Here is a 25958-nt window from a genome sequence, read left to right as displayed (position 1 = left end):
TATATAAATTCTATAATACTTTGTTATTTTTACTTTAGTTATCTTTTAAATAAATGAAAAATCTATATCTTCATTCTTAAACAAATTAGCTCATGACTAGTGGAATGCCATGAGTTGATTGGCTTAAATCGGAATATCTGAATCAATCACTATCCAGGGAGGATATATTTATCCTTAGACCACTCAGACCTATAGAATCACTAAACTGGCTGTGCTTTCCCTGAAGCACATGATGTTTGTAGGGAAGAAATAGAAACAGGAAGAAAAAAATGTGTTATGTTTTGAAGGGGAAAGGAAGTTATTGATGTGATCTAGGCAACTAGCAATGGCCACTGGCTCAAGTTATTTCCTTACTGATTTTTAATGAGCCTGGTTCCACTACTTTATTTTTTAATTAAAAAATTTTAAATTGAAGTATAATTGATGTACAATAGTATATGAGTTATAGGTGTACAGTGTAGTGATTCACAATTTTTAAAGTTTATACTCCATTTGTAATTATTGTAAATGGCTGCCATTCACTAGAAACTCACATAGACACACTCTAAGCAGGGCCATTTTTGTATGATTTGATTGATTAGAAGATTCATTGGTATGGTTTAATATTATTATTGTGCAATACCCATGTCAGTACATTTTTATGTGGATTGCTAGGTAATTAATTTTATGGAATGGCAGGTAGAATCTCTCTGCTTTGCATAGCACTCCTGGGAATCTAAGAAATATAGGATAAGTATCTTACCATAAAGTTATATCAAGAAACTTAAGGGCTTCCCTGGTGGTTCAGTGGTTGAGAATCTGCCTGCCAATGCAGGGGACACGGGTTCGAGCCCTGGTCTGGGAAGATCCCACATGCCGCGGAGCAACTAGGCCCGTGAGCCACAACTACTGAGCCTGCGCGTCTGGAGCCTGTGCTCCACAACAAGAGAGGCCGCGATAGTGAGAGGCCTGCGCACCGTGATGAAGAGTGGCCCCTGCTTGCCACAACTAGAGAAAGCCCTCGCACAGAAACAAAGACCCAACACAGCCAAAAATAAATAAATAAATAAATTAATTAAAAAAAACCAAAATTAACAGAAAATATTAAAATGGAATTATTATTGTTAATTTTTTGGCTGCACTGTGTGGCTTGTGGGATCTTAGTTCCCCAACCAGGGAGCGAACCTGGGCCCACAGCAGTGAAAGCGCCGAGTCTTAACCACTGGACTGACAGGGAATTCCCTAAAATAGAATTATTGCAAATCAATTAATGTAATCCATCACATCAACAGGATCAAAAAAAAAACACATGATCTTATCAAGAGATTCAGAAAAAGCATTTGATAAAATGCATCACCTATTCAATCAAAACTCTCAGTAAGGGCTTCCCTGGTGGTGCAGTGGTTAAGAATCCGCCTGCCAATGCAGGGGACGTGGGTTCGAGCCCTGGTCCAGGAAGATCCCACATGCCGTGGAGCAACTAAGCCCATGCACCACAACTAATGAACCTGTGCTCTAGAGCCCGTGAGCCACAACTACTGAGCCCGCGTGCCTAGAGCCCATGCACCTCAACAAGAGAAGCCACCACAATGAGAAGCCTGCGCACCACAACGGAGTAGCCCCACTTGCCACAACTAGAGAAAACCTGCACACAGCAACGAAGCCCCAACGCAGCCAAAAATAAATTAATTAATTTAAAAAAAAAATACATGCTTGTGCGGACAGATCTTACTTTCAAAAAAAAAAAAAAAAACTCTCAGTAAACTGTGAATACAGGGGAACTTCTTAATAAACTTAATAAAGAATATATACAAAAAGCTTAGAGCTAATATCCCACTAAACGGTGAGAAACTCAAAGCTTTTCCATTAAAATCAGATACAAGGAAAGGATGATCCCTCTCACCATTCCTTTTCAGCAACATACTGATAGTTTTAGCTAATGCAATAAGAGAAGAAAAGGAAACAAAATGTATACAGATTGTGAAGGAAGAAATAAAACTCTCTTTGTTCACAGATGACATGATCATCTATGTAGAAAATTCAAAAGAATCAACAAGAACAACAACAACAAAGCACTCCTGGAATTAATAAGTGATTATAGCAAGGTTGCAAGGTATAAGGTTAGTATACAAAATTCAGTTGCTTTCCTATAAATCATCAATGAACAAGTAGAATTTGAAATTAGAAACATAATACCATTTACATCAGCACGCCCAAAAGTAAATTACTTAGGTAAAATTTAACAAAATATGTACAAGAACGGTATGAGGAAAAGTATAAGACTCTGATGAACAAAGCCAAAGAATAAATAAATAAATAAATGGAGAGATATTCCATGCTCATAGATAGCAAGACTCAATATTGTCAATATGTCAGTTTTCCCCAATTTGATCTATAGCTTCAGTGCAATCCCAATCCCAGAAGGTTATTTTGTGGATATTGACAAACTAATTCTAAAGTTTATTTGGAGAGACAAAAGACCCAGAAGAGCTAATACAATATTAAAGGAGAAGAACAAAGTTGGAGAACTGACACAACCTTATTTCAAGACTTACTGTAAAGCTATAATAGTCGAGACAGTGTGATACTGGTGAAAGAATAGACAAAGATATCAATGTAACAGAACAGAGAGCCCAGAAATAGTCCCACATAAATACAGCGAACTAATTTTTTACAAAGGAGCAAAGGCAGTATAATGGAGCAAAGAAAGTCCCTTAAACAAATGGTGCTGGAGCAACTGGACATCCATATGCAAAAAAAAAAAAAAAAAAATCTAGACACAGACTTTACACCCTTCACAAAAATTAACTCAAACTGGATCACATAGCTAAACGTAAAATGCAAAACTATAAACCTTCTAGAATGTAACATAAGAGAAAACCTAGATAACATTCGGTATGCTGGTGGCTTTTTAGATATAACACCGAAGGTATGATTGGTGAAGGAAATAATTGATAAGCTGGACTTCATTAAAATTAAAAAACTTCTGCTCTGTGAAAGACAATGTCAAGAGAATGGGAAGACAAACAACAAATGGGGAGAGAATACCTGCAAAAGACACATTGATAAAGGGCTGTTATCCAAAATATACAAAGAACACTTAAGATTCAACAATAAGAAAACAAACAACCCAATTAAAAAGCGGGCCAAAGACCTTAACAAACCCTCACCAAAGAAGATAAACAGATGCAAATACGCATATGAAAAGATGCTCCATATCATATGTCATCAGGGAAATGTTAATTAAAACAAAATGAGGTACTACTACATAACTATTAGAATGGCCAAAATCCAGAACACTGACAACACAAAATGCTGGCAAGCGTGTGGAGCATCAGGAACTCTCATTCATTGCTCCTGGGAGTGCAAAATTGTACAGCCACTTTGAAAGACAATTTGTCAGTTTCCTACAAAACTGAGCATACTCTTCCCATACAATCCAGCAATTTTGCTCTTTGGTGTTTCAATTCCAAAGTAGTTGAAAACTTATGTCCACACAAAAACCTGCACATGGATGTTTATAGCAGCTTTATTCATAATTGGCACAACTTGGAAGCAATCAAGATGTCCTTCAGTAGGTGAATGGATAAATAAACTTTAGTATATCTAGACAATGGAATATTATTCAGCACTAAAAATAAATGAGCTATCAAAAGACACGGAGGAGATTTAAATGCATATTACTAAGTGAAAGAAGCCAACCTGAAAAGGTTACATACTGTGTGATTCCAACTATATAATATTCTAGAAAAGGCAAAACTATGGAGACAATAAAAAGATCAGTGGTTGCCAGGGGTTGGATTGGGGAGGCATGAATAGACAGAGCACAGAGGATTTTTAGGGCAGCGAAAATACTCTGTATGATACTATAATGATGGATACTTGTCGTTATATATTTGTCCAAACTCAATGTACAATACCAAGAGTGGGCCCTAATGTAAACTATGGATTTTGAGTGATTATGATGTGTCAACGTAGGTTCATCAGTTGTAACAACTATACCACTCTGTGAGGGATGTTGATCACGTGGTGGGCGCATGAGTCAGGGCTGGGGGTATATGGGAAATCTCTATACATTCCCCTCAATTTTGCTGTGACCCTAAAATTGCTCTAAGAAAAGTCTTATTCTTTTAAAAAAAAATTCTTTCTGATTCTTTCTTCAATTTTTTTTTTTTTTTTTTTTGGCGGATGCCCCAGAAGGCCAAAAGCAAAACGGGTAGAAAATGTCTCATTCCAAAATAAGATGTTACACTCCTCACCCAGAACTTACAAATGAGGTGGTCAGACACGGGTTTTGCAACCCCCAGCCCACACCTACCTTAGGGATATATTGTTGAAAATGAGAAGGGTGAACTACCAGACTCCTGGGGGCTGAGAGAATCACAAGCAGCCAGCAGAGGAGATGCACTGCCTGTGTCACGGACGTTCAGATGGATGTTCTCTGAGGAACCTACAAAAGTGCCCCATGAGAGAGAAAGATCTATCCTGACATGAAAGACTAAATTCGTTGTGATCCAGTGTTCACTCTTTGGGCTTTAGATTGTTCGACGAAATGGAGAAAACTCAGTTCAAGTCAATGAATGGAGGATTGGTGATTTCTTTCATTAACACGATCTTTTCCCTTTAGGACTTTGCTGCCCTGGTTTTTAAATCTTCTCTGGGTTTTGTTTGCCTTTTATTTCTTAGTCTGCTTTTCTGCAGTGGAGGCAAATATTTTCCTCCCTAATGATTGTATTCTTCTCACATGAAATTTATTCTCGGTAGGCAGCTAATAAAAATCCATTCAGCATTTCTCTTTGTTATTATTAATTTATTTATTTTGGATTATTTGGTTGATGTTATTTTAATTTCCCTTGGCACTTACCACCCCATATATGTTCTATTAAACAGATATTTAAAATCTCTTATTAAGAAGTGCTCATAAATAGAAGATTTACAAGTCTCTCCTAAATATCAATTGTTATGTATGTTCTGATTATTCCATTATGTTTGCTTTCACCTCTCTCAGTAGGGAATTAGAAACTAAAATGTGTTTGGGATGAAAAGGACTGGTTTGCTCTGTGGAGTGATTAGAAAGTTCAGTGGTTTGGATGTCTAGGGTGGGAAGGTGGGAAGCAGAACTGATGTTCAGCCCGGACACACTGGTGCCAGTCTTAAAGTCCTGAAATCCTCCATTCTTGTTATAATAAACAGGCACTGCCCCAAGACCCCCATTGCCTGACACCTTGTTTCCCCGGGACTTCCCCACAACCCAGCGGCTAAAGGGTTAAGCCTGGCACACCTGGGGTCCCTGTTTAGGGGTGCATGTGCAGTATTGGCTGTTCAATATTATGAACATCATTAACGCTTATGAAAGGGATTACTACTTGGTTGGCATTCCTAAGAGAATCCCGGAAAACTGCGTATAATAAATAATAGGGGCTAACATCTACTGAGAACTGTTCTAAAGGCTTTATACTTATTAACTTGTTCGACACCCTCAACAACCCTATGCTGTAGCTATTATTATTACCCCATTTTGCAGATGAGGAACTGAGGCCCAGGTCATACAATGAATATGTGGTGCAGTTTGGAATTTGAATTCAGGCTGACCCCAGAACCAGTGCTCTTTTCTAAGTCTCCTCTTGGATCTGACCTTCCATGATTCTCTGAGCAATACACATTTATTTGCCCATTTACTGTGGGCAAAATAAAGAAAAATAAGACATAATCCAGTCTTTTGCGTAGTTTATCATCCAGTGAATTTGGTCAAGCTCCTCTTCTCCTGTTCTGGACAACACAAGTCCCACACAGATTCCTTTCTATGTCAGAGAAACTATTTAATGAACAAACTCCAGAGGAAATATTTTTTACATAAGACTCTTGTTTAATGGTGTTCATTGCAGATTAGAAAGGTGATATTTTCATATGTTGCTTTCTAGGAGATGGGAAATGGTTTTTTTTTTGGCTGCGTTGGGTCTTCGTTGCTGCACGAGGGCTTTCTCTAGTTGCGGCGAGCGGGGGCTACTCTTCGTTGCAGTGCACGGGCTTCTTATTGCGGTGGCTTCTCTTGTTGTGGAGCATGGGCTCTTGGCGCATGGGCTTCAGTAGTTGTGGCTCGCGGGCTCTAGAGCACAGGTTCAGTAGTTGTGGCGCATGGGCTTAGTTGCTCCGCAGCATGTAGGATCTTCCCGGACCAGGTCTTGAACCCATGTCCCCTGCATTGGCAGGTGGATTCTTAACCACTGCGCCACCAGGGAAGTCCCAAATAGGAAATAGTTTTTTAATATAGAAATTTTTGCTTTTCACATTGAGATGGAAGTTATGGTAATTTTTTCATCAATATGAATTCAGAATAATTCAAATCCAAATGAATCTGAATATAAAACATTTTCACCCCTATAGTCATTGCAACACTCAAGAGTTTCAGGATGAGATACACATGTCTGTTTTCAGAAAGGAGTCATACGGCATTTATATAACAAAATAAAGCATATTTAAGGTAAATATTATTGGATCCTCTAATAAATTTTCCTTGGTATTAATGCATAGGATTTAATAACAAGATAACGTCCCCCCAAAGCAAATTCTATTTTATGCTAAATTCAGTTAAGTTGGCTGGAGAATGATTAGTGAAATATGTTATAAAAGGCATTCATACAAGGAAAGAATGCATGAAGCGGTCTCCAAACATATTTAACTGTGAGGGGCTAACTGCTTTATATAATTTGAATGTATTTAATTTTGGAATTTTGAAAAACAAAAGTTGTCATTTCATTTTATCTACTTTTTTTTTCAGGTGTAGCAAATTATAGCAGAGCTCCAAGACAGCCCTTATTGTTATAGAAACGGATGTTATGTAGCTATAATGCTCCATTGTTGAAATTAGTTATTTTAAAACATTCAATTTGTTAAATCTTTAATAATGGATCACATTCTAAGTCAAGCTGATGGTGGTCATATGAAAACTAAATTAGTTTTCAGCTGCAATAGTTTTAAAGAATGAGTATTTGCAGAGTAGTTACTAAACTAAAAACTTAAAATAAGTTATTAAAAATGTTAATCACCAAAAAAATGTTAATCACAGAGAGGTGGCCACTTCCGGTGTCAAATGCAATATAATCACGTTCAGAGCAGTTAATAATACATCAAATAGTTCAAGTTCAGAGCGTGCTCAAAAGTGAAGGACAACTAGTTTCCCTCAGTCTATCATCTGAAAAAGGCATTTTCCTGGAAAGATTTAGAATACAGCTTTCATCAAGGTTGTGACAGTTCATGTTTTACTCCTGAAGACATGGTGAATGAATAAAACATAAGAAAATCTGGATGGCAAGCTTGTCTTTAAGAAATTTTACTGACAACAACACAAATCCTGGACCTCATCTTTCAAACGTAGTTTCCTTGGTGAAGTCATCTGTGAACACTGCGAGGAAAGACCCCTCTTGCTCCTTGCAAGGTGTCTTTACCACCCCGTGCTTCATCACAGTATCATAACTTTTTTTTGGCCTGTTCTTCTCAAGAATGAGCCAGGGAGGCTACCCCCTCCTGCTGCAGACCAGGAGACAGGGAGGCTGCTTCAAGACCTCAGCCTCACCTGACAGCGCAGGGCCTGAGCACAAGGGAAGGCTCTCGGCAAACCTGACAATGAAAGAATGAGGTGTATTTGTCCATTGATTCCTCAACCAAGAGGCCCAGGATTCTCAACCTTAATTCTGTTGAGGAGACCGAATAGCTCAAGGACTTGGAATGGTATTATACGGACAGAAGTTCAGGTGGCCTTAAGAGAGGTTAATTAATTAGATACTATTTTTAAGTTCCTGCTGATTAGAAAGAGCTGCCAAGAGGAATTAAAGTGCAATTTGTAACACATTTTGATTGTCCTTCCTCATGACCCTACCTGAGCTAAAATGTGGAGGCAAAGGGAGAAGAAAGACCGGGACCTGGATGGCAGAAGACAACTTGCAGATGGACTTGGGTCCCAGCGGAGGCACGGAGGGGAAGCAAGGGAGCAGCTCCAGGCTCAGGCCCCAGGGCTGGCACAGGAGTGGGCACCAGAGGTGGGACAGGCTGACAAGGCTGAGCGCCCAGCCCAGAGTGTTGAGGAGTTGGATCCCTGCCACCCGGGCCCTGCCACCGTCCTGTGAGGTGGGCACAGCGCTAACTAAAAACGGTGACCGCCACTTTACAGATGGGGAAAATGAAGGGTCACAGAGGGGGTCTTGACTAAGGGTCACCTGCTGGTAGTTGGCTGACCCAGCAGGAATAAACTGTCAGATCACGCGATCTCACTACCCAGGGCAGACTCGCCCTTCTCCCGGCCTGGCTCCACCGACCACAAAGTGACATTTCATCCTAGAGCCTCGCCCACTGGTCCCCCGCTGCCGCCTCGCCGCCCTCCCAAAAGAGCCGGAGTGCGGGAAGGGAAGGGGAGGGGAGGGTTCGGGAGGGGAGGAAGGTCGCAAGTGCGAAAACCCGACACCTGGGATAGGCCGGCGAGCACCAAGGACAGTGGCGGTGGCGAGAGGGGCGCTCGGAAACCTTGCTAAAGAAACGCCCTGTTTTGCCTGAGCCAGATTTCTCTGCCCTCCCTGTGCCTCCACCAGGGTGGGCACAGCCCAAACGCGGTTAAATAGCCTTGACAGCATCGCCCCGCAATTCGTTGGGCGCTGGAGTTTTTCAAGGCCGAGATACCCTGGTGACCAGGACAGTCAGCCCCGCGCCAGGAAGCCCCGAGGGCCCTCACCGTGCCTTCGCGACTCTGTACTTGGGACTTGCAAAGCCTCGGGTGCGCCTGAACCCGAGGGGGGCGTTAGGCGGCCTCCCCTTTTCTCTTGTCCCCATCCCCATGGATACTACTGGCTTCTTGGATCTCTTTCTCGTTCCCCATTTTCCAGACCCTGATTCAAAACAAAGAACTCTCACAATAGGATGGGTAGGCTTCCAGCGAGGGCGAGCAAGGGGCTTGGACACTCAGTCATTTCGACAAATAATGTTTGAGTCCGTGCCCTGATCGAGGCGCAGGGCACTCAGAGTGAAATAGGACACTGGTCACAGCCTCGTGGGGAGAGAGACGCACGAATAAAGGTGACAGGATGCTGCTGCTGCTGGGACAGGTATGAACTGTTGGGGTCAGAAGTCGGTACTTAGCGGTCAAGGACTTACTAATAAAAGTCCTCAAGGCAGAGCTGCCACTCGCCCCCGGGCTTTGGCCTCGGAGGCAAAGCCTTCTCGAGACTGCCGCCTGGGCTGGGAATCGCACCCTGGAGTCCCAGGCGGCCGGACCCCGCCCGCCATCCCCAGGCACGCTCTCCAGGGGAACTTCCCTACAAGGGAGCTGAAGGCTCGAGGTCCCGGAAGCCCTGGCGCGCTCGGGACTTCCCGATCCCGCGTCTGCCCGCGTCACCCCTGTCGCCCCCGCCCCGAGGGCACCCGGCTCGGCGTCGACTCAGCCGGGGTCCCGCCCGCCGCCAGCCGGCTGGGGCCGCAGCAGCCTCGCGCTTCCGCCCGGCCCCTCCCACCGCCTGTTTCGCCCCTCCTCTCTCGGGTCGCGCGTCCTCCGGCGCAGGTTCAATCCCCGCCGGGACCAGGAGCGCCGCGGCCCGTTGGCGCCCTCGCTCCCCACGCCCTGGCAGCCGAGACCCGGCCCCGGGTGTCTGCGCGCCGCCGGCACCTCTCCGGGGCGGCCGCGGCGGGCTGACTGGGCGTGCTCGGGAGCTGGGCGGCCGGGCGCCGCGGGAGCCGAGCGCATGCCTTCGCGGGGTGGGACGCCCGCCGTCCAGGGGCGCCACGCGCAGGCGGCCGCTGTCGCCGACGCCCTGGCCAGCCTGGGCAGGACGCGGGCCAGGATGGCCTCCCTCACGGCATACGGTAACGGCGGGCGGTCGCGGGCTCTCGGGGCTCCTGGGGCGGGCAGAACCCGGGAGCCGTCTGATCACCCCGGGAAACTTCGGGGTTCGGCTCCCGGGGGGGTCTGGAAGGGAGGGCGCCGGCTGCAGCGCGCGCTGGCCTGCGGCTGGGGGACCGATGCTCTGTGCAGTGGGAGGCTGCCTGGAACCTGGGAAGGGGGGGTTTGTAGAAAGAGTCGGTGGAGTAAAAACGCCTAAAATTTAGGTGTTTTTAGGCTTTGGCACTCCAGTAAAATTCCGTTCGCTTCAGACCACCAAGGGGAAGGTATACACGGGTGTTGAGTCCTTTTCTAGCGGTGTGAGGCTTGGAGTTAGATCTGCGTTCAGTCCTTGCATATCTTGTCCCTGACTGACCTTGGGCAAGTTATTTAAACTTTTCTGTTCTTGCATATCTCCATCTGTAAATTAGAGATGAGAACATCTCTCTGACAGATGCTATGGGGTTAAATTACACGCACCAAAATATGTTTTTAATAGAAAAATAATCAGCTTGGAAATAAAAGTTGCATGGAAATAGAAGACATTCCTTTCCCCCCTTTTTTGTTAAAGAAATATATTTTTTAATCATTATTTTTAAGGCATTGTACAGTTCTGAAGGAAAATGAAATCACAGTGTGAAGGTTTCAGATTCAGCTAGAAATCCCAGACACTTGGGAAGCCAACAAGCCTTTTTTTAATCAACATTTCTGCTTGCGTGGAAAAAGCAATTCTCTTTAGTCCTTTATCAGAGATGCTGCCGAGACCGGGTTATGGGAGACGGAAACTCAAGTAGACCTCCCTCCCTTACCCTGGCTTGCAAGCAGTTGCTGTGATAACATCTAGTTTTGGCGTTTTAAACGCGGAGGTACTGAGCAATTGTTGGGGAATGTTCTGCGGGGACACCTCTGAGCCAGGGCTTGGTGGGAGGAAAATTGCTGCCCTTTGGCATGGAGGCTTCATTCTCCAGACCAGTGATGTCCCCCGCTCATTTTCCCAAGGTTAAAGGGGTCAGTCTCTTTTTCTTGGGATTTAAACTGTGTAAAATGATCACTCAGGTGGCTCTGAGGGTTTGCAGTTGATACTTGGGAACCTAACAAATTGTGAGCAGATTACAAATTGCATACTAGTGGCCTATTTTTTTTTTAACTCGGGGCATTTTCTGCTGGGATTTGGGTTGTTCTGCCCCTGCTGCACATTTAATACATAACGTTGTCATTCTTGGGTTACCATTTGGGGATAATTCAACATTCTGACGGTTTTTTAGTCATATTCATTGGCAGAAACCTATTTTTACACCTTTTTCTATCAGAAGGATCTAACTTCTGGTTTTTACATGATGTTAGATTTCACATACCATCCTGTGGATACTGTCAGTAAGAGGTTTACATAATAATCAGTTCCATAAATTTCTAGACGCTTTAAAAGCTTAATTGGGCACCCAGGTGGAGAAAATGGAGTCAGAAGAAGTGAATTGTTTTTGAAAAGCAAGTATATTTCAGTAATTAAAGGAAAAAAGGTGGCAGATCATTTTTTTGGCAACTAAGAATTACACGGGTTTCTCTTTAGAACCTTAAAGGGAACTGAGACAGATTTAAGTAAATATCTCAATTAGAATTTGTGCTATTTTAAATATATTTTTGACACACTCTTCTCCCTCCCCCATCCCTAAAGTGGTGAATACACTTGGCCGCTAAGTGCACATTAATTTCTTGGTCTGTAGCGATGTGACCCAAGACATGAGAAGGTAAATTAGTCCATCAGGGTTTTCAACCTGGTGAAAGCAAAACCAAGCACATTCAATATATTCCTCATCCACTGGATGCTGAGATTATTTTCTGATGAGAGTTTGGTCCAGCTCTGGAACCTTCATCTCTCTGAAAATCAAACTGCTTTAAAAAAAGTCCCCTTTCAATTCTGTTGGATTTGGGTTTAGATATCATGATGGGGGATGATCTAAGTTTATTGTCTGGAATTTAGAGGGTTCAATTTTTATATTCATTTGACTGATTTAATAAATGCCTTAATCCTGTCTTTAGCACAGGGGCTGCCAAGAGAATGAACAGTTACAGTGTAGACCGTGTGTTTTAGGTTCCTAAGAAGAGAGAGAAATTTGGCTTATGTATGCATTTCATTAGCAGCAGCCTCCAGTTAAACCTCATTAGCTTCCCATCCAAATATGCATTTTTGGATCCTATGTTGGAACTTTTTTTTCCTGTTTTTTGGCATGAACTTTTACTTTCGGGCAACCATCTAGACATGTATCCTCTAGAAATGTGGAATGAGATTAGGATAATCGATAACTGTGATATGTCCTCTAATAAATATATGTTCAATGGATGATGCACTTTTAAAAATTCTGGATTTTAAATGTCTCAGCCTTTCGTACTCACCACTCATCTTTCTTTCCTTGTCCTTTACATGGTTTAGGTTCTTAAATGCTTTTAGCTCATTATGTAACCACGTGCATGAGACCAAGGAGGGTGACAAGAGAGAAGGGACCGGGACTTGATTCATTCTTGGCCATGCAAAAGAAGGCACAGGGGGCCGTGTCCCAGGCTGCACCAGGAAGGGACTTGTGGTTGGACCTGCTGGCCTGGCATTGAGCTGTCAGCCTGGGATCTGAGGAGGCTCAATCTGGGGCCTGAGGAGCTTATGGAGCACAGTGGGGGCTCTTTCAGATAAGGAAATCCTCTCTGAGGAGATATTTGAAGGAAGGGCTAAACGAAGGAAAGGAACAAGCCATGTCATTATGCGGGGAAAGCGCATTCCTGGCAAAGGGAACAGTAAGTACAAAGGCCCTGGGACAGGAATGAGCTTGTCATGTTCAAGGCTAGCTGGAAGGTCAGTGTGGCGAGAGCAGGGAGAGCAAGTAGAAGACGAAGGAAATGCAGTCAGAGCCAGTTTTGTTGTTATAACTATTATCCCCTCATTTCCCTGCTGCCTCTTAAAAGGCTTCTTCTTTGTGGACTCCTGCATCTGTTTATGTTGGTGTTTGACTGGGTTCTGTCCTTGGCTTTATAATCTCACTCTCAAACATTTGGATGACATTGATTAGACATCTACTAAATGAGAGAAAATGGCCCTGAGGGCAGAGTCGGTCTCTTAGCAGGAGGCCTGTAAACTGGGGTGACAAAGTTGTAAGCAGAAGTGTGGGCTATGCTGGGACACAAACAGTAACAACAGCACTTTATGCGAATTAGCTCATTTAAATCTCGCAACCATCTTTTTTTTTTTTTTTTTTTTTTTTTATTTATTTTTGGCTGCATTGGGTCTTCGTTGCTGTGCGTGGGCTTTCTCTAGTTGCGGCGAGCGGGGGCTACTCTTCGTTGCGGTGCGCGGGCTTCTCATTGTGGTGGCTTCTCTTGTTGCAGAGCACGGGCTCTAGGCGCGTGGGCTTTAGTAGCTGTGGCACGCGGGCTCAGTAGTTGTGGCTTGCGGTCTCTAGAGCGCAGGCTCAGTAGTTGTGGCACACGCGCTTAGTTGCTCCGCAGGATCTTCCTGGGCCAGGGCCCGAGCCCGTGTTCCCTGCACTGGCAGGCAGATTCTCAACCACTGCGCCACCAGGGAAGCCCCTCGCAACCATCTTTAAGAAACTAGTCCAATGTTAGCCCTGTATTCACTTGAAGAGCTTGAGGCCCAGAAAGGTTGAAGAATTTACTTAGTCTCACCTAATGAGTGGGGGGCCTGGAGGCAGGCTGGAGAGTTTGGCTGAAGAGCCTGGGGCTAGGGGCAGTTAGGAAGGGGAGAAGATGTGCTCGTTCATGCAGACATTCACCATGTATGGGCAGCTGTGTGGGTAATCCCAGGGAGAAGGCATGGCTTGAGCAAAGGCTAAAAGGCAGTGGATGACCAGAAGTTCAGGACTTCTGACTGGAAGGGGGTATAGGAGAGGGGTGTAATGAGAGCCAAGCCTAACCATGCAACACAGAATGGAGCGAAGCAAAGAGATGAGAGCCTAGGACATAACTTCCTCACCTGTCATTTTGTCTTTATTCGGGTGACTCCCAAATAGAAATCACCAACTCAGAACTTCTTTCTTGTATGTGCTATGCTTGTCTACCCAGCTGTCTGCTAGACTTCTTTACCTGTATCCTCCTCTGGCATTGCAAACTCATTGTGTCCAAAACGGAATTCCTCTCCCATACCTGTGTCCTATAGAATCACTCCAGCTACTGAGCTCCAGCTACTGGACCATGCAGTACCAGAATAAATGAGATCTCACTCTTTCTCTCAGGATAGCACAGTCAGCTGGAGGAAATAGGCTCCTAAAGAGATTTATAATGCAGTGCTGCGGGAGAGGGGATGGGGGGAGTGAGGGATAGGTCAGGAAGAGTTACCTGGAGGAGACGATGTTAAAAGGCCAATTGGGAGAAGAAGGACATTCCAAGGAGGGGCAACAGCATGAACAAAGATGAAGGGGATAGATGGCAGGGGGCATAAAGGCAGCTGCCAGCAGCATGGTGTTGGTGGAGCATGACATCCAAGACAGGAGACATTGGCAGGGGCCAGCGTGCTCTATCCAGTCACCTAGACTAGAATCCTGGGAGTCGTCTTTGAGTCCTCCCTTACCAGAATATGCTAACAGTGACCTTGGGCAAACCAGTTCACTTCCTGCGCCTCAATTTTCTTATCTGTAAAATGGGGTCACTCTGAGGTTTAAATGCAACAGTACTTGTAAGAGCATATGAGTGACACATAGTGAGTACTCAGTAAGCATAGCTATTACTGTCAACTGCCTCTCCCAGCCCATATACTCTCAACTACCAAGTCCCATTGATTCTTCTTCCTTAAAGTCTTTCTACTCTGTTTTCTCCTCTCCCTGGCCCCTCCTCTTATGCTGGTCGAGGCCACCGTCACTGCCAATTTTGACTGTGGTAGCAGCCTCCCAGCTGTCTCTCTGCCTCTTTCCCTGCCTCTCTGATCCCAGTTGCAAATCTGATCCTGTTATTCCTCTGCTTAAAACTCTCCAAGGGCTCCCCTCTGCTTACAGGTCAAAGTCTAACCTCCCTAGGTTGGCAAACAAGGCCCTTCAGAAGCTGACCATCCTTCTTTCCTGCTGCCCTCGGCCCCAGCATCCCACCTTTTAGGGAGGGAGGTGGCTGGGCGTGGCTGATTGTACCTGGTTTTCTCAGGTGTTTGAACCTTGGCCCATGCTCTGAAACACAGCCCCTTCCTCCTTTATGAGGCTCACTCCCCCTCTCCTTTGACCTCCCCATCCTACTGGGTTCCTCTCTTGGAACCTTTCAGGGTACTCCTCTCCTCAACAGCTTTTCATTTTGTACTGTAATGAGGACTCCTCTCTGTGGGTTGTAAAATCCCAAAGGCCAAGGACTACATCTTTATCTTTATATTCCTGGTGCTTAGCCCAGCACCTGGCATATACTGGGTGAGCAATCCTTGGCTGTCTGATCGACTGAAGGACTGAATGGACTCTAGCAAGGGGTAGTACACCACACACACATTTTTAAAACTTCATTTTCCTATTGCAAATAAGCAATAGAACTTTTACCCTTCAGAAAATAAGAATGAACAAAAGAGCAAAAGTGTCCACACTACGTGGTGAAATCAGATGTATGCTAACGGGCTGGAAGTCATGCTTTAGCTGCAAAGTAAATCCAAGGGGCTGTTTGAGGACTTGTCTTGTTTTTGCCCTCTACCACCTGGCATGCTTGTCATTATGCAATCCAGACACTCATGGTCAACATTGATTTAGGATCCTTTTTGATTAAGAAGCTGCAGCAAAGCCTACACAGATTAGTTTTTGACCTTCAGCCCTTCACACTTTAAAAGTTTCTTTCTGGGGCAAAATTAAAATTTTATTTTGATCCTGTGAAGGAGCACTTCAATCTTTTCCTTTAAAACATGATGTTCTTTGTAATAGGCATGTGGATTTTTCTATTAGAACTTAGTCCTAGACAAACAGTCCGTAGCTACCAAGGAAGTTTCTAGAACAAACAATTCAACATATGTTTTGTGAGTGCTTACTATGTGTCAGGCACTGTTGTGGGTTCTGGAAGTAAAAACAAAATTAAAAACTGTTCTCATGAATCTTACATTGTAATGATGAGGCATGGATTTTACCTTCTGGAAAAAATGAAAAAGAATGTGGGATTTTCAACACTGAATCAAATAGGTACAAGGAGGAAAGAAAGGAAAGGAAAGGCTTTTCTCTAATTAGGGTTCCTGCAAGGTGCTTTTGCCACTGTGCCTGCAAGAGTGGAATCAAAGGGAAGCTGAGATAATGAGTATCAGGCCCAGTGTTTAAAATGCAGGAATGGTGACTATAGTATTTGAAAGCTTACTAGAGTCTTTGGCAAACATTTATTGTGCTTTTTATGCATTAGGCAGAGCTAGGTACTGTGGACAGAAGGTGAATAAGGGATGGCCTTGCCCTCCAGGGGTTTGGGTCTAGCTCAGGTCCAGTGGGAGACGCAGAGGAGGGAAGAACTCCTAGTACTATCACAGCTGGTCCCTGCCCTGCTTGTCTCCTAATGCTGCTGCAGAGTTACCTGAAAGAGCAAAGGTGAAAATGTTATGAAAACCTAGGAAGTCCTAGAGCAATGTAGTACACAGCACTCTGGTGTGTTTATTGTCATTACTGTAGGGAAAGCTCTGTGGAGTGAAGCACACTCTCTACACTTTGATTAATTCATCAACACCTTAGGGGAGACCTTCCAAGGCACCAGTTACTACCTGGTGCCAGCCTGCATCTACTGTATGTGCTAGACACTCAATGTTTTTTAAATGAATGAATTTCAGTCACAATGTAAAGGAGGAATTTGAGGCCCAGGGAGCTTAGGTGATGAGATACAGGCTACACAGCTAGGAGGAAAGGGTTGGACTTGAATATTAACTTTTCTGTAAGCCTATAAAATACACAGCAGACATAGAATAAATCACACCAATATTTCTGAGGAACATACATATGCACACACATCCCACACTTTTGTTTTCTTACTAGTGGATTCTCTAGAGCCTGTTATAAACAATTTTAAGTGATTTACAAAAAGACAAAAAAAGAAAAACCAGATGCGGTAAACAGTTGTAGCTCACTCTGCACTATAAATATGTATCTTGTAAATTAAATGGTATTTCCAGTACACTTGTGAAGGGTAGTAATTAAAGGAATTGTATGGTGAATTTTTTGGTAAAGTCAGTAGTTATGTATCATTTGTCTGTTTGGTAATTATTATTTTTTTAAAATTAATTAATTAATTAATTAATTAATTTATGGCTGTGTTGGGTCTTCGTTTCTGTGCGAGGGCTTTCTCTAGTTGCGGCAAGTGGGGGCCACTCTTCATCGCGGTGCGCAGGCCTCTCATTGTCGCGGCCTTTCCCGTTGCGGAGCACAGGCTCCAGACGCGCAGGCTCAGTAGCTGTGGCTCACGGGCCTAGCTGCTCCGCGGCACGTGGGATCTTCCCAGACCAGGGCTCGAACCCGTGTCCCCTGCATTGGCAGGCAGATTCTTAACCACTGCGCCACCAGGGAAGCCCTGTTTGGTAATTCTTGAGTTTCATCTGTCCATATGTATAAGCAGACTTCTAATATGTTTTTAAGGGTTTAATGAAAACATTTTCTTTTCCTTTTTTAATTTGTCCTTCCTTTCTTGCCGGTGAGATGTTTTCCCAGGCTTTGTGGATTGTGGATTCCAGGGGAGGATTTTACCAGGACCTGGAGATCCTAGACCAGTAGCATTGCCACCACCTGGGAGTCTATTAGAAATGCAATTGTCAGTTATATCTCAATAAAATGGAAAAGAATGCAGAATTCCAGGCCCACGCCAGAGATAGTAAATCAACTCTTCACTTTAAAAAGATACCCAAGTGATTTGCAATCTCAATTTTCTGTATTTTTCCAAACATTTCTTGCTCAACCAATTAGTTATTGTGTTAAAATCTCCCCCTCTGATGATGGATTTGTCCGTTTCTCCTTGTAGCTCTATTAATTTTTCCTTCGTATATTTTGAGGTTATCTCAAATAACTCAGATGTAACATTTTTTAATATCTTCCTGAAGAATCAGACCTGAACCTTTTATCATTATTTATTGACCGTCTTTATCCTTAATAATTGCTTTTTGTCTTAAAGCCTTTTTCATCTAAAACTAACATAAGCTACTCTAGCTTTATTTTGATTAATGCTTGCTGTATCTTTTTATGTCTTTTACTTTCAACATTTCTGTGTCCTTATATTTTAAGTGTCTCTCTTATAAATAGCATTTAGTTGATTTTCTTTTTGCTTTCCAAATCCATCTCACAATCTCTTAAATAACAAATTTAGACCATTTACATGTATTGTTATTACTAGTGTAATTGAACTTAATTCTACCATTTTACTTCAGACTTTCTCTTTGTCTTGTTTTGTTCCTATGCTCTAATTCTCATTTATTTCCCTTATCTAAGTAGAATTTTTTTGTTAAATCTTTTCTCCCGTTCTTCCCCACCACCTGTCTCTCACCCCCTCCAGCACAGCAGACTGGTTTGGAAATATAGTTTATTTCTGTTATTTTAATAATTACCCTTCTACTTGTGGTTAAATCTTACCTAACAAATTCTACACATATTCATTACATTTTGTTCCTCTAACTCTAAATTTAATATGTTAACCTCTCCCCTGAATAATACTTTGATTTTGAGCACCCAGCTCCTGGCTTTGTACTATGATTATTTTGCATTTTAGTTATATTTCTTTTAAAAAATTTCCCAAATTAGATATTATAATTATCATTTTATATTGACAATTTTTGTTTAGTTTTGCCTACATATCTACCAGAATTCTGCATTTGGTGGAAAGATGAAAATAGGCATGGTACCTGCTTTTTTTGCTGTGGTTAAGATGAAAGATAGGTTGAATGTTGAGATGGGCCTGATTTTATTTGGTTATAAGATCATACTGTTTATAAGTATACCCAAAATAATTTGAGACAAAGAAAATTGGGTTAATTTTGTCACATGTTTCCGTTAAGTGGGCCTGTGAAAACAGAATCCCCGAGATGATGTCTATCTCATTCCCTGCTGAACCTCATCAGATAAATGACTGTCAAAGATGTAGCACCAGATACAACAGGAATCCACCTAACACAGCTTATGATGTTAATCTGTCCTCCTCTGTCTTTGCCTCTGTTCTCAAATCTTGGTCTAGTGTAAGACAAACCTAGGTTTTAATTCCAGCTTTGTGACTTCCCTGAAGTGTGACTCTGGGCAAGTTCCCTGATTTTGTGAGCCTCTAGTTCCTCATCTGGATAGTGGGATAATCACACCTACCTTAAAAGATTTGTTTTGGAGCACAAATGAAATAATGATGTAAATGAAATAATGAATGTTTAGCATAGTGCCTGGCAAGGAGTAAGTACTTGATGACTATTGTTGTATGAATCCACCACCATCTCATTTTCTTAGACATTTTTTGCAGAATTTGCATTCCCAATTTGCCCTACTGTGATTTCTGCCCCCTTTGCTTCTTTAAAAAAGCTATTGTACATACAGACAGGTGGGCAAGACAAATTTATAATTTAACAAGTAGTTATAAAATGAATACTGTGTTACCACCACCTAGGTCAAGAATAGAACATTCCCAGCACCATAGAACCTACCCCCACTCCCTGTACTTTTTCACAATTTCAAACTGCTTTCTTCCTCACCAAATGGAATCACCATGCTGACTTTTGTGCTACTTATTTTGTTACTTTTCTTTACTGTTTTACCATTTATATATGCATCTATAAACAATACAATTTAGTTTTGTTGTTGAAATTTTCATAAATAGAATCATATATCATTTGGGTGTTGCTTCTTTCATTAAACATTATGTTTGTGAGATCCATTGATAGTATTTTGTGTAGCTTTGCTTCATTCTTTTCCTTTGCTATATGGTATTCCATTTTATGCGTATCTTTGTTCTTTTTAAGTATAAAATAAAAATAATAGCTAACACTAATTGGACACTTCCTATGTACTACTTTATAAAGTAAGTGCCTTTATTATTCGCATTGTACATACAAGGAAACAGAGCCCCGTAGAGATAAAGTATTGTGCCCAAGGGTTGGAACCAGGTATCTAATCTGGATACTTACTCCAGAACCCACAAAGTTTATTAACCTCATTCATAGTCTCAAGTTTTTCCACTAGGTACCTGATTTTGTTTTTTTAACTATAGTTGGTTCCTAAAGGATTAAATGGATAGTCAAGCCCTCCCACAAAAATCTAACATTTTTGTTTTAATTCTTATATAGGAAAACACCTTCCTTTACAGAGTCACTTTGTACCAAAACTGCCACAGGTCTTTGTCCTTCTGCTCTTTGAGTCTTTTCAAAATATTGCCACCCAAACTATGCCCTAGTTTTACCATTCAGATTCAAGTCAAATTTCAGTAGTTTTTCCTGTTCAAATGTATGCACAGCCTCTTCCCAAGCATTCATTCCTAATTTAAGCATTCTGCTTCTTTATTGATTACTGATTTCTCAATGTGCTTTTCTTCTTCATTCCTTTTCTCTCCATTCAGAACCATTTCTGTGGCTCTTGAATCTCTCCCTTCACCCCCCTCCCCCCTTTGATGCCATTGACATTGTCCCTGGGAGGTCTCCTCCCTTCCAAAATCTTTTAAGGACAGATCATTCGTGAAGGGTTTAAAAAAAAATTAGGAATGACAAGTTTAGAGAAGTTAGTTTGATATGTTTTAGGTCTGGGTTTTGTTGATTCAGCTGATTCCACAAATATATACAGAATGACTTGCTAACTGTGCATTTTGTGTAGCTGACTTATTTTTATTAGCCATGCCTCATCCTCTTCCACCTCCCAACCGCTAGCCCAGAAAAAGTGAGATAAGCATTATTGTCACCATTTTCAGATGGAAAGACCAATACTAAAGGAAGTCAACAGCTTGACCAAGTTCAAGGAGTTCATGTGCAGCAAAGCTGGGGCTTCAAACCCTAGGTGTGCTGACTCCAAGCCCAGTGCTCCTCCTTGTTGATCACGGCAACCCCTACTGAAGTTACAACTAATAGGAAGGGGAAATGGTCATTGGCTATCCTTTCTTTAATTTCATGCATTCCTTTGTTCCTTCAACCAACGAACATATATTGAGGATTCACCTTATGCCAGGCAAAGCACTAAGCTCTGGAGATAACAAACTGAAAAACGTGTGGACCTGCCCTTGACAGGTTTGCACATGGTTTGGGATACCCATAAAACGAGTGCAATCTCGCATGCGCAGTGCTGTTGGAGGTGTGTCTACTGTTCCCAGAAGCCCCCTAGAGATGGCGGATGGTCTGGGAATGTTTCTTAGAGGAGAAGTTGGCCGCATGCACTTGCTCGAATTAATTTTCCCCACGATAAAAATAGTCTTAAAATATTTTTTTACCTCCCTGTTTGTGGACCTACAGTGGCCTTGATGTGGCCTCTAAGGGCCCCCACTACTTCCCCGCCCTCTGGCTCACTACCTGCTTTTGTCAATACTTTCTAGCTGCTTTCAAACCACAAGCATATCCGGACACCCGTGCGGATGACTCCCATTTCCTGCCCTCTCTGTCCAGGTACCTGCTGTTCTTTCCTCCTAGAATGTTCATCTGCAAAGCCATCTTCTCTAAAAATCCGCATTGCTCTCTCATTAAAATATGACTCAGTATGTTTCTAGAAACCCTTTCTCTTTGACATTTGACATTCTTAATTATTTCTTTCCCTCGGACCTCTAATTTTCATCATTATAGATCAGAGTTTCAAAGTTTTCCTGGTATCACATAACATGTAATATTCAAATATTTCCTTCAGGTACGTTTTGCAACCATTCTTATAGTAACTCTGTGTAAACTGTAGCGTTTTATATTAGACAATATGTATTTATTTTGATATTTTAGATCACATATGCCCTGCCTTCTTCATAAACAATTTGAAGCAGTTCTGATCTCCATTTGAGCTCTGTTCTGCCACATGCTGTCACGTGACCTCGGGCAAGGTGCTCAGCTGCCTGGAGCCTCAGCTTTTCCATCAGAGACGTGGGGTGACGCTCGCCCTATTTCACACCGTGCGTGAGACGATGTGGCTGAAAATGCTGAGGTGCCGTGTGAATGGGAGGTTTTGGTGTCTTTGCCCCTCTGTCGGGAACATGGTCTGCTCACGGTAGTGAGGACTGCTGTGCAGCTGGCTGCACTCGAGCCTTGCAGGGAATTGCACCCACTTCTCTGTCTCCACGGCTGCTCCTCCCATGGTTTGGCCACCACCATCTCTCATCAGGATGACTGCAGTGGCCTCATAAAGGAGTCTTTCTGCCTCTCCTTTCATCCTCCTCCTGACTGTTCTCCTTGCTGCCTCAAAGTGATCTTTCTGAAATGAAAATGGGATTCTGCTCTCTTGGCAACATCCAAACTTGTTAACGTGGTTTATAAGACCCCTTGTAGTCCAGCGGCTGTGCACCTCTCTTGTACTGTGTTCAGCTGCTAACTCATGAAACAGAGGCTTCCGACTCTCCAGACAAGATGATAGCACTCTGCCTGGATCCTTCCCCTCAATTCATCCCCCTTTTGCCTAGTTCACTTCCCCCAGGAAGCCTTACCTGATACCCTCTAGTCTGGGTCAGGTGTTTCCTCAACTTCCCCTGCAACCCTCCCCCAGCACCCTCCCCCCATTATAATAAAGTGACACCAAACTGAAATTGCCTGTGTGACAGTCTGGGTTGTTTGTTGAAATGTTCCAAGTGCCTGGCACCTAGCATCCCCTAAATGTCAATGAATGAACCAATGAATAAGTATGAGATACTCAGACACAGACAGCTGGTTTATTTACCAGCAGTCATATATTTACTTTGTGGTCATGGTGTTTACCAGGATGTAATTAACCTTCTCCTCTTTTGTTTTCTTAAACAGACAAAGATATAAGCAGTGGGAGTTATAACCTTTCCTCTGCAACGACGGGCAGCTACTACAGTTGTGTCAGCCAGATCACCATAGGTGAGCAACTGTGCCAGTTTTTAATGAAAACTATTATTGCCTATAAAGGTTGGGGGTGCAGGGCTGTGGAAGGAGTGAGTAGGAAGGGTAAGTGCATCAAATTTATTTTCAGAATCAGGGCAAATACTTGTGGACTCACCTTGTTGGGGTGCCCTCTTGTGGATCCTTATTGCTTTTGCATAGAGATGGATGGAGGAAATGTGATCCAGAGAGATTAACAAAACAAAACAAAACAAAACAAAACACAGGTTTCCCAGCTTTTCTTCATTTGCTTTCTCTTTCATTTGTGTATCACCTATATTATTATGTACTTAATGTTAAAACTGACTTTTTAAGATTTATTTTCATTTATTTTAAAAAGAAAATTTATATCACAACTGCAAATAGAAAATGTACATTTCCCATAAGTATAAGTTAATGCATACATGCATAAAATAACAAATCAGTGTTACTGAATGCTAGCTATGCTTTGGGGGATTCTGTGTGTGCCAGCTGTCCTGTCCCCTGACTTCACAGAAATAAAATTCCATGTCATAGCACATGGCCTTCTCAGAAACTTGAAGTCTGCAGTTTGGGGCGTGTGGTTCTCTATCCCTTTGACCCTGGATGAGGGACCCCCCCTACGGAGACGGTAGGATCCTGGCAGAATATACTGTGTTCACCTAGCACTCTCCCAGCCGCCTTCCTGCTCACCCTTAAACATGTTTTATTTTGGTCAAAAAGGGAAGAGTGACCATGATTATTTTTCTGTCTGCTGAATCTTTCCTCTCCTTTCCACTTCCTTTCAAACTTTTCTTGATTTCAGAATCTTGGCTACGACTTAGAAACAAAAGAATAATGGTGATACTTGCAGCTAACATTTATTTTGCACTTATCATTTGTCAGCTGCTCTTGGCCCTTGACATACATTATTTTACTTAATTGGGACTCTATGAGGAAGGTACTGTCATTTCCCCATCTTACAGATGAGGAAACTTGCTGTTTGCCTCACAGCCAGAAATGGATGTGCCTAGGATTCCAATCCAGGTCTGTTTGACACAAGTTCATGCTTTGAAACACAGTGTCATGGTTTCTCAGATTCCAGCAATGTGGACCCCTGTAAAAAGAAGTAATAATTATGAGCCTCTAAAATGGATTTAAATTATTTTTATTATAAGGATACCTAAGTATGTTCCAACATAAAGTGTAACTATAGACACCTTATTTTCCAAATAGCCATAAAAATCAAATCAAATTTATAAATGAAATTTAAAACACTGAGAAGAAAAACAACCACAAATTCACCGCATTAATTTAAGATGATGGGCATTGTTATTTTGCTGAAATGCAGTCACTGCTTGTAATGCAACGCGGTCCTGGCGGCAGCAGTGAAGGTTCTTTGCACTGAGCTCAGTATTTACAGTATTTATGGTAACTCTGCTGTGCCACCACCTCTCTCTGTTCAACCCACTCTGAAATCTCTGTTAATGCTCACTCAAGTGAGATTATTGGATCTTTGTTTGGTATGGACTCACCTTGACATTCCCATCTCTCTCCTCTTCTCATTAAGTGTATCAACTGGTGCCAACTTGATGGAAACACAAAAGCAAACTCAGGCACTAAAATTAAGTGGCAAAATTTGGTCCATGGTATGCACATATTCATTTTTAAATGATTAAGTTGACTTTTAAATGAAAAATGAAAACAACTTAAAAATCCTTGTGGAGAGTTCATGGACCCTGGTTTGAAAACACTAAATAACCTAAAATGACATTCCTAAGGACATTTGTTAAGTAGTGGGAGGTCGTTTAGAGTTCAGAGTAGGAGGGTGACAGGATGAATGCATGTATGAAAGGTTATTCTGGTGGTGAACAGGATGGATTTCATGTGTGAGAATCTGGCGTTATGACAGAGTAAGTGGCTCTGACTGTGGTCTTGACATGAGACAGTAATGAACTTGGGAAGTGGGATAGAGAAGCAGGTCTGGAGGGAGAGGCATGGAAGAGCCAGGAGGACTAGTCATTGCCTGGATGTGCCTCAGATAGTGTGCCCTGAGACTTTGAGTCAGGTTGACAGGGAGTCTGAGCCGTTCACTGAAATACAGAGGTCAGGAAGAGGACTGCATGGCTCTAGGGTTCCAGTGTGTTGGGTTTGAGGTCCCAGTGAGACCCCCCACCTCAGAATGACCCACAGGAAGTTGGAAATGTGGAGAGAATGGGCAGGAGATGAAGATATTGGCATTCTCTTCACAGAGAGTTCAGTTGAATCTTTGGAAGAGGATGAGATTATAAGAGTGGGCATCAGTATACTGAGTGTGTAGAGGGTCAAAGACCAATCATTGAGGGAAGCACAATTAGGATAGAAATAATGGCAGTGACAGGAAAACCTAGCAAATACATTTCTTGAAATGCCCAGAGAATTTCTAGAAGGGGAGACTGAGGAAGGTTAAAGTTAAAAGTCTGCCCTGGTGACATCCCATGTCAGTGGGTGGTGGGAGGGGAGCCAGCTTACAGGGCTCTGAATAAGGAGTGATGAGCTGTGAGTAGAGACCTCTATTAAGACACTTGTCAGTGAAAGTGGAGGGGTAAACAGTGAGGACCATATGGGAGCTTTCTGTGCCAAGTGCTGTTCTAGTTGCTTTTCCTGTATTTTCTCATTTAATCCTCACAATCCCATGTGATAGATACTGTTATTTCCCCTATTTTACAGATGAGGAAACTAAGCTCTTGAAAGGTTAAAAAGTAATAAAGAATACATGGGTAATAAGAGCTGGGATTTGAGCCCAGGTAATCCGACTCCCATTGGATGTCACTCTTGTTAAATTGCCATGGGCCTAGTACCATTCCCTGGTCTAGTCAGCTGTGGCCACCATGTCAGGGTGTTTCGAATTGAATTTGTTCCACCAAAAGATATATTGAAGTTCTAACCCGTGGTACCTTTGACTGTGACCTTATTTGGAAATAGGGTCTTTACAGATGTAATCTAGTCAGGATGAGGTCATATTCACTTAGGGTGGGGCTTCTAATTCAATGTGACTCATGTCCTGCCTTGTAAGTAGAGGAGAAGAGACACAGATATATACATTCAGGGAGAGCATCATGTGATGACAGAGGCAAAGGTTAGAGTGATATGTCTACAAGCCAAGGAACACCAAGGATTGCCAGCCACATCAGAAACCAGGAAAAAACAAGAGACAAA

The 25958-nt window shown here is 42.7% G+C and overlaps 1 protein-coding gene across 1 annotated transcript in view; it reads left to right on the top strand.

The window, feature by feature from the left end:
* Positions 1–9750: 9750 nt before the first annotated feature.
* The window catches only part of ANO4 (anoctamin 4), a 470138-nt gene continuing 453930 nt past the window's right edge, over positions 9751–25958 (top strand). Inside the window, exons 1-2 of the mRNA XM_061204482.1 lie at positions 9751–9825; positions 22698–22781. Coding sequence (XP_061060465.1) covers positions 9804–9825; positions 22698–22781 — 106 coding nt within the window. The 5' untranslated portion in view covers positions 9751–9803. The remainder of the gene's footprint in view (positions 9826–22697; positions 22782–25958) is intronic.

This window comes from Eubalaena glacialis, chromosome 11, assembly GCF_028564815.1.
Source record: "Eubalaena glacialis isolate mEubGla1 chromosome 11, mEubGla1.1.hap2.+ XY, whole genome shotgun sequence".
Classification (NCBI taxonomy): domain Eukaryota; kingdom Metazoa; phylum Chordata; class Mammalia; order Artiodactyla; family Balaenidae; genus Eubalaena; species Eubalaena glacialis.
The sequence above is the reverse complement of the archived record's forward strand: the minus strand, read 5'-3'. Positions and strand labels throughout refer to the sequence as shown.